The sequence below is a fragment of the Saccopteryx leptura genome, chromosome 13, assembly GCF_036850995.1.
Source record: "Saccopteryx leptura isolate mSacLep1 chromosome 13, mSacLep1_pri_phased_curated, whole genome shotgun sequence".
Taxonomy (NCBI): domain Eukaryota; kingdom Metazoa; phylum Chordata; class Mammalia; order Chiroptera; family Emballonuridae; genus Saccopteryx; species Saccopteryx leptura.
The window spans coordinates 32364235-32376341 of record NC_089515.1 but is presented as its reverse complement, the minus strand read 5'-3'; the positions used below and the strand labels follow the sequence as shown (position 1 = coordinate 32376341).

Below are 12107 nucleotides of genomic sequence, written 5' to 3'. Positions count from 1 at the left end.
CAGATGCCCCAACCTGATTACCCAATGCTCACGAAAAATGCAGTTCTGGGGGGATCCCACATAATCATGTTTAGAAGGGGAGCCTGGCCAGAACGCACCCGAAGTTTTAGTTTTCAAAGGCCTAGATGTCGAGCCTGTAATAAGAAACCAGAGGGGTAATTATGGGCACCGGGCAGAGAAGGAGGAACACCCAGACTCCCGAGCCAGTTCTCTGTGGGCTGTGGGCAAGTTTAGCTGGCGGCGCAAACACCCCCTTCATAACAGAGGTTTTCTTCTGATCCGGCTCCGAATGCGTCAGGCTTAACTTAATCCTTCCTAGCGTTTGAATAGAACAACGTACCTCGTTACTTCCCCTGCACCTGCTTAGGAACCTGCCTCACCAGGATATGGGGGGGGGGGGGCACTGCCCGCAGACACACTCTGCAGCTGGTATCTTGGGATGACTGTGTGGGTTATGGGAGCACGGCTGATTATTCTACTCAGACTCCACTGCTACACCAGGAAGGTGACTAACTCCACCGGGGGGGGGGGGGGGGGGGCTGAGCCTAAGCGACAATGCTGGGAAAGAAGTCGCTTCCAGTCAAGTCCCAGCAAAGGCTTCTCCATGACATCCGTCTACGCGCTTCCGCCTTTCTGGGGGAAGCCCCTAGTACTCAGAAGTGACAGGTGTGGAGGTCCCGGTGGGCAGCGCAGTCCTGAGAGCTGCCCCTTACCAAGCAGCTCCCAGGGGCCGGGCACCACGCTGAGCGCTCTCTGCACGTCTCACCTCGTTCCCTCAGGAACTGGCAGGGAAGTGGTTAGTATTATCTGCACTTCATGATAAGACAGAGTCTCAGAGCAGTTTCCTGGTTTGCTCAAGATCACAGGGCTAGTATGAGGCAGGGTTAAAATTCGACCTCAGGTCCTGCTATCTACAAAGCCTGTACCCTTAGGAAAGTATCAAGCATCATCAAATAATGAATTCTAGAGCCCGAATCATCAGAAAATGACCCAAGGACCCCTAAACTCAGTTGAAAGAGGTTAGAGGGCAGGTGAAAGCTTAATGCTGAACAGAGCAGCATTTCCTGTACCCACCAGACACACAGGCGGCACTCAATAAGTGACTTTATGAAACTGAACTGAGCCTGAGGCCCAGGCCTTCCGCTCCACAGTGTAAGTGCTGGGGGGACAGAGGGCAGATAACACCCTCTCACCTGCCTTCGCAGTTAAATTAGAAAATGACAGGCCCTGGCCGGTTGGCTCAGTAGTAGAGCGTCGGCCTGGCGTGCAGAGGTCCCGGGTTCGATTCCCGGCCAGGGCACACAGGAGAAGCGCCCATCTGCTTCTCCACCCCTCCCCCTCTTCTTCCTCTCTGTCTCTCTCTTCCCCTCCCGCAGCCAAGGCTCCATTGGAGCAAAGATGGCCCGGGCGCTGGGGATGGCTCCTGGTAACGACAGTGATGCCCTGGAGGGGCAGAGCATCGCCCCCTGGTGGGCGTGCCAGGTGTATCCTGGTCGGGCGCATGCGGGAGTCTGTCTGACTGTCTCTCCCCGTTTCCAGCTTCAGAAAAATACAAAAAAAAAAGAAAGAAAAAAAAAGAAAATGACAGCCTGACCTGTGGTGGAACAGTGGATGAAGCATTGATCTGGAACACTGAGGTCACCGGTTCAAAACCCTGGGCTGGCCCGGTCAAGGCACGTATGACAAGCAAGCAATGAACAACTAAAGTGAAGCAACTTATGAGTTGATACTTCTCGCTCCACCTCGCTCTCTTCTCTCTTCATAAAATCAATAAATAAAAATCTTTTAAGAAGAAAATGACAATGCTGTCTGTGTTCTTGTCTGATGGGGCCATGGCCCTGGAAAGTCCTAAGAGAGAGAGAGAGAGAGAGAGAGAGAGAGACACACACACACACACGCACACCAGGCTGTTTTGAAGTGCATGGGACAAAGAAACTCAGAATGAGCCCCAGGGAATCAGCGATGACCTCAGATGCAAAGTATGAAGTGAGCCAATTCTGGAACGTCAGCAGATTTCACAGACTAAACAGCGGGGGTGAGCGAGCGCTGGGACTTCTGCAGAGGGAGAAAGCAAGGTTTCCCAGCGGCTGCTGGCTGCGCGGGAGAATCGTCATCTGCTGACAGTGCACAGGGGCCTCGCTAGCAACAGTCCAGTACGCAGAGACCCCCACACAGGCAGGACGGCTTGTTCAGGCAGTTTCTTGGCCATGGGCTTCCTGGGATTCTCCTTTTTTCTGGGTTCATGCTCAAAGAGTTTGGGATGGAGCAGAACCTGGGCTCCCTCTGCTAAGAAAATCTGCAGAGATTTTTGACAGACTCAGAGGCCACAGCAGCCAAAAACCTCTGCAACCGGAGGGGACAAGGGCTAGAGGAAAGGGTACACAGTGTCCAGTGTCAGGTCTGTTTCCGACCGAGGGGAAGGAGCAGACGGGGAGCATGGGAGAAGAAAGAAGACATTAATGAAGGACTAATGGCCAAGGCCATCCTAAAAATACCTCCCAGGCACATATTTCTCCCAATGCATAGCAGCTCTTTCAATTAAGGATGTGTCATTTCCTGGGTTATTAGTTCCAGGGCATGGAACATTCCGCTTGGGGACAGTAACAAGGGGTCACATTCTCAGCCTCCCCCCAGGACCAAAGCAGCAAAGAACAGGGATCGTGGCCCAGACGTTTCCACCGCTCAGCCCACCCCCAGCAGCTGCTGGAGAGAGCTTTCCTTCCGTGTGGCCACGGAAGGCTTGGGGGTCCAGCATGTGCTCTGTGTCAAGTACCCCAAATGTTCCCACAGTCACCTTGAAGGAGATCATCGTCTCTCACCGGCAAGGCACGGCAGGAATCAGAATTTGGGGCAAGAAGCATTCGTAGCCAGTTTGACTTGGTTACTACAATAAATTCATTAACCCTTTGAGTAGTAGGAACATTCATGTACGTCCTCGTGCCTCCTGACCATCCAGAATAATATCGTAACACAAATTTTTATTTTAAAAATGTGTAAGGCAACAATGAAAAAAAAGGCAAATGTATGTTCTTCTTGTTTCCATAAATTGGTTATTAAACAAACATAATTTTAAGTTAATAAAACTGGAACTGGAACTAATTTCATTTTTTGAAAAAAAAAAAAAAAACTCACTTCCCGGGGGTCAGCAAGCACGAAAAAAACTCACTACTCAAAGGGTTAACAACTTATCAAAGCCGACGAACTCACAGAGCAGTCTCGCCTCCTAGACTCTAAAACTTAAAGGAGATCACAGTGCCTTTCAGGGCTGGGCATGGAGACCCGCATGCAGTGGCTGCCCATTCATATCCAGCTCTTTCAGGGCAGGGGGATTATAGGGACAATACAGCCAGGGGGACCCCAAGAGGTCCCCACAAGCAGCCCTTTCCAAGCACTTCAGTCATTTGGAACCTCTCCTGCCTTAACTTCTCCTACTCTGCATTTGAGGCAATGAATTTACAGTTTAATCACCTCCTGGTCAGATTCCTTTTTGATTTCTTTTTTTTTTAAGTGAGAGGAGGGGAGCTAGGGAGACAGACTCCTGCATGCACCCAGCAACCCCCCATCTGGGACAGATGCTCAGACCAACCAAGCCACTGGTTGCGATAGGAGAAAAGAGAGAGAGTGAGGAGAGGGAGGGAAAGAGAAGCAGATGGTTGCTTCTCATGTGTGCCCTGACCGGATATCGAACCTGGGATGTCAGCACACTGGGCTGGCACTCTATCCATTGAGCAACTGGCCAGGGCTGGCAGATTCTTATTAAAGGTCAACTGGGGAAAAACTGAACAGCAAAATGGGCTTCAGAGCTAGCACAAGAACCATGGATTCCACTCGATCCTCAGGGATCAGACACGTTTGGACCACACAGAATTGTCACCACCAAATCTGTCACCAACATTAAAAATCAGGAAATTTCGGCCCTGGCCAGTTGGCTCAGCGGTAGAGCGTCGGCCTGGCGTGCGGAGGACCCGGGTTCGATTCCCGGCCAGGGCACACAGGAGAAGCACCCACTTGCTTCTCCACCCCTCTGCCGCGCTTTCCTCTCTGTCTCTCTCTTCCCCTCCCGCAGCCAAGGCTCCATTGGAGCAAAAATGGCCCGGGCGCTGGGGATGGCTCTGTGGCCTTTGCCTCAGGCACTAGAGTGGCTCTGGTCACAACATGGCGATGCCCAGGATGGGCAGAGCATCGCCCCTTGGTGGGCAGAGCATCGCCCCATGGTGGGCGTGCCGGGTGGATCCCGGTCGGGCGCATGCGGGAGTCTGTCTGACTGTCTCTCCCTGTTTCCAGCTTTGGAAAAATGGAAAAAAAAAATCAGGAAATTTCAAATAAACAAAGCCATTTGGACTTCTGTTTCAATGCAATTAGTCAGCAGAAATGGGTCTCCTAGCATATGGTGTCTGGCTGAAGCGAAAGAGTAGTTCCCCCTCTGAATGGGGTGTGCACTGGCCAGCGGCCACGAGCCACTCTGCTCCCCTATCTGCACTCAGGGCTCTGCCCTCGTGTCCTTATTATCTCTGCCACCGTTGGGGACTTGACATGGCAACTGATGATGTAGTCCATCCCCTTTATACCCACAGAACAGTGGTCCCATTCTCAAACCCCATTCTTTGCCACAATCCCTGGTATTCCCAGTGTTTGCATCCATCTTCAGAGAGTTTGGGATGGAGCAAACACAGGGCCCCTCCGCTGAATAAAGACTTAGGGGCAGCTGTGGCCTAATGGTTAGTGACAGGAGGGAGGCAGAGCAAAATGCTCCTTAGACCTTCCCTACCACCCACCTGCAGCCTCCCCCCTACCCTGGGCAAACATGCCTCTACCCCGTCCCTGGATCAGAACCTATTCCTACGGACACACATTTATATCCTCACAGACTTCTTTCTATTATTTCTACTGGCCACTCGGGGAACAGGCAAACTAAAAACTACATCACGAAGAACTCCTCCCTTGCTCATACTGGAGGGTACACACCGCAAAACCCCAAATTGTAAATACCGAACACTTTCTCAGGAAGCAGCGGGCCGGTGAAGGGCAGAATGTGGTCACTTAGAGGAGGACAAGGACCAGAGATATCAAGACAATAATAACATGGGTCTTGGCGGATAATTGATTACTTTGTGCCAGATGGGATACTGGGCATTTTAGAGGATACTTCTTAATTTTATAACAACCCTACAAGGCAGAAGGTATTGCCTCCTTTTTAGAGATGCGGAAAATGAACGCAGAAAAAACTGTGCTGATAAGTAGACATTTTTCTCCCCGGGGCCAGTGGCTCAACCTTCTCCCACGTGCTTGCACAGCTTGGTTCTCTGCTGGAGAATGCATGAGCCTACCTACCTTCTGCCGTTGGTCTGCGGTCCAGTGGCTGCTGTCTTTGACTCCAGGGTGCTGTTGAAGTTGGAGATGTTTTCAGAGGAGTAGAGGCCTGAGGGGTTGTTGTACTGGTTTGTGATGACCCTGGGGGCGGAGCTGGAGGCAGGCGAGGCAGTGAAGGGCATGGCACTACGGTTGTGGGCGCTCCCTATGTGCAGGACCTCCTGCAGGCAGAGATCAGAGGAGAAATCAAGGGGGAAGGGCGTCCGACAAATCCCCCCCCCCTTTTTTTTTTTTTGCATTTTTTTGAAGCTGGAAACGGGGAGAGACAGTCAGACAGACTCCCGCATGCGCCCGACCGGGATCCACCCGGCACGCCCACCAGGGGCGATGCTCTGCCCACCAGGAGGCGATGCTCTGCCCCTCCGGGGCATCACTCTGCCACGACCAGAGCCACTCTAGCGCCTGGGGCGGAGGCCAAGGAGCCATCCCCAGCGCCCGGGCCATCTTTGCTCCAATGGAGCCTTGGCTGCGGGAGGGAAAGAGAGAGACAGAGAGGAAGGAGAGGGGGGGTGGAGAAGCAAATGGGCGCTTCTCCTATGTGCCCTGGCCGGGAATCGAACCCGGGTCCCCCGCACGCCAGGCCGACGCTCTACCGCTGAGCCAACTGGCCAGGGCCCAAATCCCCCTTTGATGGGCAGTGCAGGGAGGGAGTGTTCCAACAACCTCAATGGCCCTGACTCAAGGCCAGGGATCCCCAAACTTTTTACACAGGGGGCCAGTTCACTGTCCCTCAGACTGTTGGAGGGCCGAACTATAAAAAAAAAACTATGAACAAATCCCTATGCACACTGCACATATCTTATTTTAAAGTAAAAAAACAAAACGGGAACAAATACAATATTTAAAATAAAGAACAAGTAAATTTAAATCAACAAACTGACCAGTATTTCAATGGGAACTATGCTCCTCTCACTGACCACTAATGAAAGAGGTGCCCCTTCTGGAAGTGCGGTGGGGGCCAGATAAATGGCCTCAGGGGGCCGCATGTGGCCCGCGGGCCGTAGTTTGGGGACCCCTGCTCAAGGCCAAGCTTTAGCTGCCGGCCTTTGACATACTCAGTAGATTCGGACAACAGGGCGATCTCACGAGCTGGCCTCCTGTGCAGATTCACAGGCAGCTCTGAATTCTGGTTCTTCCCTGAGGCCCAGGGAAGCTGACCTGCTGGCAAGCCCTGGGCTGGACCCCCCTTGATGCCCTGGGGCTGAAACATCCTTTCAGGCCACATTCCCAAGGGACTGAAGTGCCAGGAAGAGAACAATGGGCTGTCACCTCACAGGCAGTGCAAAGCAAGAGACGGTAACAGGTGGAGATGGAGTCCCCGGAAGGGAGCAGTCAGACTGACAGGAGGGCGGTGGTGACACGGGGTGAAGCGGCTCCTGACTAGCAGAGATGGCCTCAGTGCTCCCACAGAAGGGGGCTAACAGGGACTCGGGATTGGGCGCTCTTGTGGGGGAAGAACAAGGCTAATCCAGGGGAGGGCCTGTCCCAGGGCGGTGCCTCGGAGCCGCAGGAGTAGGACTTTCACTCCCCTCCTTCCGTCAGATGAAGAAAGCACCCCCCACTCCCATGCTGGCTTGCCAGGCGTTGTGGATAACTGCCACAGCTACAACACCTCAGAGCTTTTGTTACAGACGGCCAAAACTTTTTAAACTAACATGTCTTTTAAAAATATATCACGGCTTTTCCAATGACTCAATGAGCAAAGTGCTCTCTACCCAGGTCTGGGTCAACCCTGGCTCCCAGGCTGTAACACATGGTTCTGTGAAGCCTGCTACACTGAGCCTGCGCCGTTATTTTCTGGGCTCCCTAGAGTCCTCCTGAACCCTGGCCCCTTTCTTAACGCCCAAGCCTAGAACAACTGAACAACTGGCCCCCAGTGGCTCTCTTGTCCTCTACTGCTCTCCTTTATTTCTCCTCTTTCTTTTGGCTAAACCTTCAAGTCTTTCATGCTTTCTTAGAAAACGTGATGATGTAACATAACACCTTAATTCACCATGTACTACTGATTTAAAATAAAAGGCAACGTGAAAAATATTCTTTTTTCATTATTCAGATGGGCAGCCTCTGCAACAAGTCGGAACCAGTGAGGTTTTGCTGTACAGGTGACAGTGAGTTGACTTTGTCCACATTGAATCAAAGCTAAGAACACACAGATGCTTCAGAAAAAGGGGGGGAGGGGAGTAAGTATAATTAGTTAATAACTTTAGCAGTAATCAAGGGATGATTATTAAGTAGATTTTATGGCACAACTAATCCAAAGAATAATACGCAGTCACTAACGGCAGCAGATCAGCAGACGGGTGGCCTGGGACTGCGGCCACGTCAGCAGGCACACTGCAGCACCGTGGGCAGACGCACAGCTGTAGCCAGCAGTGCAACCCCTTCCTCCTCTCTCCTCCTTCGCAGCAACTCCTGGGAGCTGCACAGGACGCTGGGCACCAGGGAGCAGCCTTTCGTTTCCTTCTTGGCTCAGTTCTCCCCCCACCCCCACCTCCACCCACCCTCACCGCCCCCTGCTCCCCACCCCCGTCGCTTCATGTTCAGCTTTGCCATTATCCCTCTCTTTCAGCCCATTTCTCATCTTTAAAATGAAGCGAATAAAACCCCTTTCATAAGGACCTGGTGTGAAATATTTGTGTGCCAACCACAGTGCGTGGCACACAGAGAACATTCAGCCAGGGTCCACCCCCTTCTCCCCTCCACAGAAATACATTCCATTCGAATGGAAGCGGGTAGAAGGTGCAGGTTGAAAATTCTTGGTTTTCACTTTACAGAGACTCTTCCAAGAACGTATCTGTTTTGTACATAAAAGGAATATCGGTAACCCCACGTGAATACCGGTCTTTCCAGAAAAGAGGCGGTTAATTCAGGGCCTGCCTTTTGGAAGGGATGATGTAATTGTTTGGGCTTTGTATTTTATCAGTTGTCTAGGAAACTCAATAATGAGGAAATATAAACTAGGTGTGTAACTGCTCTGACCTCAGATAAGCCCGGGGTGTTGGCTGGCATGACATGAGCTAACATAATTTTTAATTATAGATGAACTCTGCTCCTCCTCACTCCTCTATTTCAGAATGACTAGAAGTGAAGACTGAAAAAAATGAGAGGTGGGAAATTCTTCACATGAACCAAGAATTACTGGAATCAAAAGAAAAATATACTCAAGTTAGATGTTAAACTATTTGAGAACTTTTTAAAGTCTGATGAGAACTACCTTCAAACTATTAATACAGGTAATCAGATTATATGTTTAAGGTGAAAATTTAAGAATACATACATACATACAAAAGTATAACTGAAATTTAAGTATTATCTTAAATGAAAACTAGGACTTTTAGATAGACCAAATTAAGACAAAATCATTCTTTATGTATTAGAAAATGTATGAGAATTTAGCACGTTAAAACGTAACATTTACAGTAAATTTAATGAAGTGGCAGGAACTCCCTGGGAAGCTGGAATTAACTGAGGCATGTTTTAAATCAGTGTGTAGTGTGTACAACTCCCAGTTTTATAGACTGACCCCATTTTATGAACTTTCCTAACAGGAGTTGTACAGAATAATAGGTTCATATCCGTTTTGAAATGTATTATGTAAAGTGATCCCTAATGTGACTCTTAGGATTCTTATGATTTTTTTTTTTTAAGATTTTTTATTTATTCATTATAGAGAGGGGAGAGAGAGAGAGAAAGGGAAGGGGGGAGGAGCAGGAAGCATCAACTCCCATATGTGCCTTGACCAGGCAAGCCCAGGGTTTTGAACCAGCAACCTCAGCATTTCCAGGTTGACGCTTTATCCACTGCGCCACCAGGATTCTTATGATTTTTATTATATTAATGGAAAAAAATTTGGGTGACTAGATTTCTGACATTTTCATGAAAGCTGTCTGAGACAGTATCACTCACAGCCACTCAATCTACTCACATTGCCCCCAGTGAGTTCCCTTCATACACATTTTTGTTTGATGTGTACAAGACAGCTAGCTATGTTATCTTTTTTTTAGAGAGAGAGAAAGAGAGAGAGTGAGAGAGGGACAGACAGGAAGGGAGAGAGAAAAAAAGCATCAACTCATAAGTTGTGGCACCTCAGTTGTTCACTGATTGCTTTCTCACATGTGCCTTGACTGGGGGGCTCCAGCCAAGCCAGTGACCCCCTTACTCAACCCAGTGACCTTGGGCTTCAAACCAGCGACCTTGGGCTTAAGCCAGCAACCACGAAGTCATGTCTATGATCCCACGCTCTAGCTGGTGAGCCTGCACTCAAGCTGGTGACTTCGGGGTTTCAAACCTGGGTCCTCAGTGTCCAGGCCCATGCTCTATCCACTGTGACACCGCCTGGTCAGACAATGTTATCTTTTGATTACATCTCAATTCACCACAAAAACAAATGTCCCGAATTTAGAAAAAAAACTTCAAAGTTCAAATCTTCAATTAGGATTAAATAGATAGGCCTGACCTGTGGTGGCGCAGTGGATAAAGCATAGACCTGGAAATGCTGAGGTTGCCGGTTTGAAACCCTGGGCTTGCCTGGTCAAGGCACATATGGGAGTTGATGCTTCCAGCTCCTCCCCCCTTCTCTCTCTCTCTCTCTCTCTCTCTCTCTCTGTCTCTCCCTCTCCTCTCAAAAATGAATAAAAAAAAATTTAAAAAAAAAAAGGATTAAATAGATAACAAAAAAAGTAATCAAAAAGAAGTTTTAAAAAGCCATTTAGTTATTAACTTACCATTAATAATTCATTAATTTATCCAAAAGACACATACTTTCGGAAAAGTTATATGTCAAATGTGTAAGCTTTTACCGAGATGTTCTAAACTTTCTTCTTTGAGTATTTTCCTTTCTTTAAAAAAGAATGCCCCCTCAAGGTAGATTATTTAGAAGATGCAATTAAGGAAGAAAAAAATAAAATCACCTATACTCTTAAGTACTGAGAGATTTGTTTACAAATACGGGATCCTGGACCGTCGACTCCCCCAGGAAATTCAATTATGCACTGACTCCCTACCACATTTTCCAATATAAATGACCAGTTAGTTCATTTTAGTAACTTTCAGGTCTCACGAGAAGTCTCACTGTAACAAAAATTAGAGATTCCCACCCTAACAATCATGGAAATCAGACAGTGGACACCAGGAGCAGAGGCAGAGTTGACTTTCCTGTTCTATTTCCCCTTAGCACCTCTAACTTCTAGGCCCCGAGACTCAAACTGGTTTTCATCCCTGGCAGAATTCATTTGTAACTGAAGTCCACAATGAGCTGAGTCAGCTCCCTCCTTTCTCAGGGCCCCGCCACCCCATTCTGCACAGGAAGGCTTCCACCCGCTTCCCGAACGGCCTTCCCACCCCCGGCTTCCAGCCCAGGCCATGGTGTCAGTGCCTTGGGGTTTTCCAGCCCTTTCCTCCTGCAGTTCCCTTACGGGAAGAGCTGAACAAGAGCCAGGACCCAGAGCGGACAGTGGAGGGCTCTCCCTGCAGGCTTATCTCTAGGCCTCCAAGGCAGGAAAGAGCGGGAGTGTGCTGAGCTGTGTCAGAAGCTGAAAAGCCGCTGGGTAGTGACAGGAGTGGCGTACAAGTACTTACTTGTGGTTCAGAGGCTAAATTCATCTTATACGGATGACGCTTCCCTTCCTCTGTCACGAGAGGAGACCAGACTTTATGTTCAGATCTGCAAGAGACGAACAGAGCTGTAGTATATTATAAACTAAAAACAGAATAGGAAAATGCCCCCTCTTGCCTTCCCGTCTATTTTTTTTTTTTTTTTTTTTTGTATTTTTCTGAAGCTGGAAATGGGGAGAGACAGTCAGACAGACTCCCACATGCGCCCGGCCGGGATCCACCCAGCATGTCCACCAGGGGCGATGCTCTGCCCACCAGGGGGCGATGCTCTGCCCCCTCCGGGGCGTCGCTCTGTTGAGACCAGAGCCACTCTAGTGCCTGGGGCAGAGGCCAAGGAGCCATCCCCAGCGCCCGGGCCATCTTTGCTCCAATGGAGCCTCGCTGCAGGAGGGTTAGAGAGAAACAGAGAGGAAGGAGAGGGGGAGGGGTGGAGAAGCAGATGGGCGCTTCTCCTGTGTGCCCTGGCCGGGAATCGAACCCGGGACTTCTGCACGCCAGGCCGTTGCTCTACCACTGAGCCAACTGGCCAGGGCCGCCTTCCTGTCTATTTTGCCACCAGGGTGATCTTTCGAAAGCACCAATCTGATGACGTCCTATTCAATGGCTGCTCACGCTCTGCTTTGAGGGACTTCCCAAGCTGCTGGGACTTCTTGAGCCTCGTCCTCCCTCACTATACTCTGTGTCGCTGACTCCCAGCCACACCAGCCTCGTCCTTGCTCCCTGAGCACGCCTCATGCTGCCCACCTCTGCTCAGGACAGAATGAGCCTCTCCTCTATCTCCCCAGTGTTCTTGATCCAGCCAGATGACCCAACTATTCATGAAGTTTGTCTGGACCCAATAAAAATGGTGTCCTTTTTTGAGTTTGCAAAGGATTTCTTTGTACCAGTCACACAGCCACAATCTTGGTCTAATCTCAGTTTTCATTTTTCTCTCTTATGCGGAGAGAATACTTGCATTTATCTTTGTATTGGCAGAGTGCCCCGCACAGTGACAGATATATATAAAAAAAAACCTAATTTGTTGGTAAATGAATCAAAAATCAACTATTCTATGAATGAATAAATATATGAACATCTTGAACTAAGACTTGAAGGAGATTTGGATCTGAGATAGAAATGGAGAC

At 49.4% G+C, this 12107-nt stretch overlaps 1 protein-coding gene across 1 annotated transcript in view; it reads right to left on the bottom strand.

Annotated features, from left to right (window-relative positions):
• The window catches only part of PDLIM1 (PDZ and LIM domain 1), a 57100-nt gene that overhangs the window by 18654 nt on the left and 26339 nt on the right, over positions 1-12107 (bottom strand). Inside the window, exons 3-4 of the mRNA XM_066355129.1 lie at positions 10948-11032; positions 5332-5531 (exon numbers count right to left, since the gene is read on the bottom strand). Of these exons, the coding sequence (XP_066211226.1) occupies positions 5332-5531; positions 10948-11032 (285 nt within the window). The remainder of the gene's footprint in view (positions 1-5331; positions 5532-10947; positions 11033-12107) is intronic.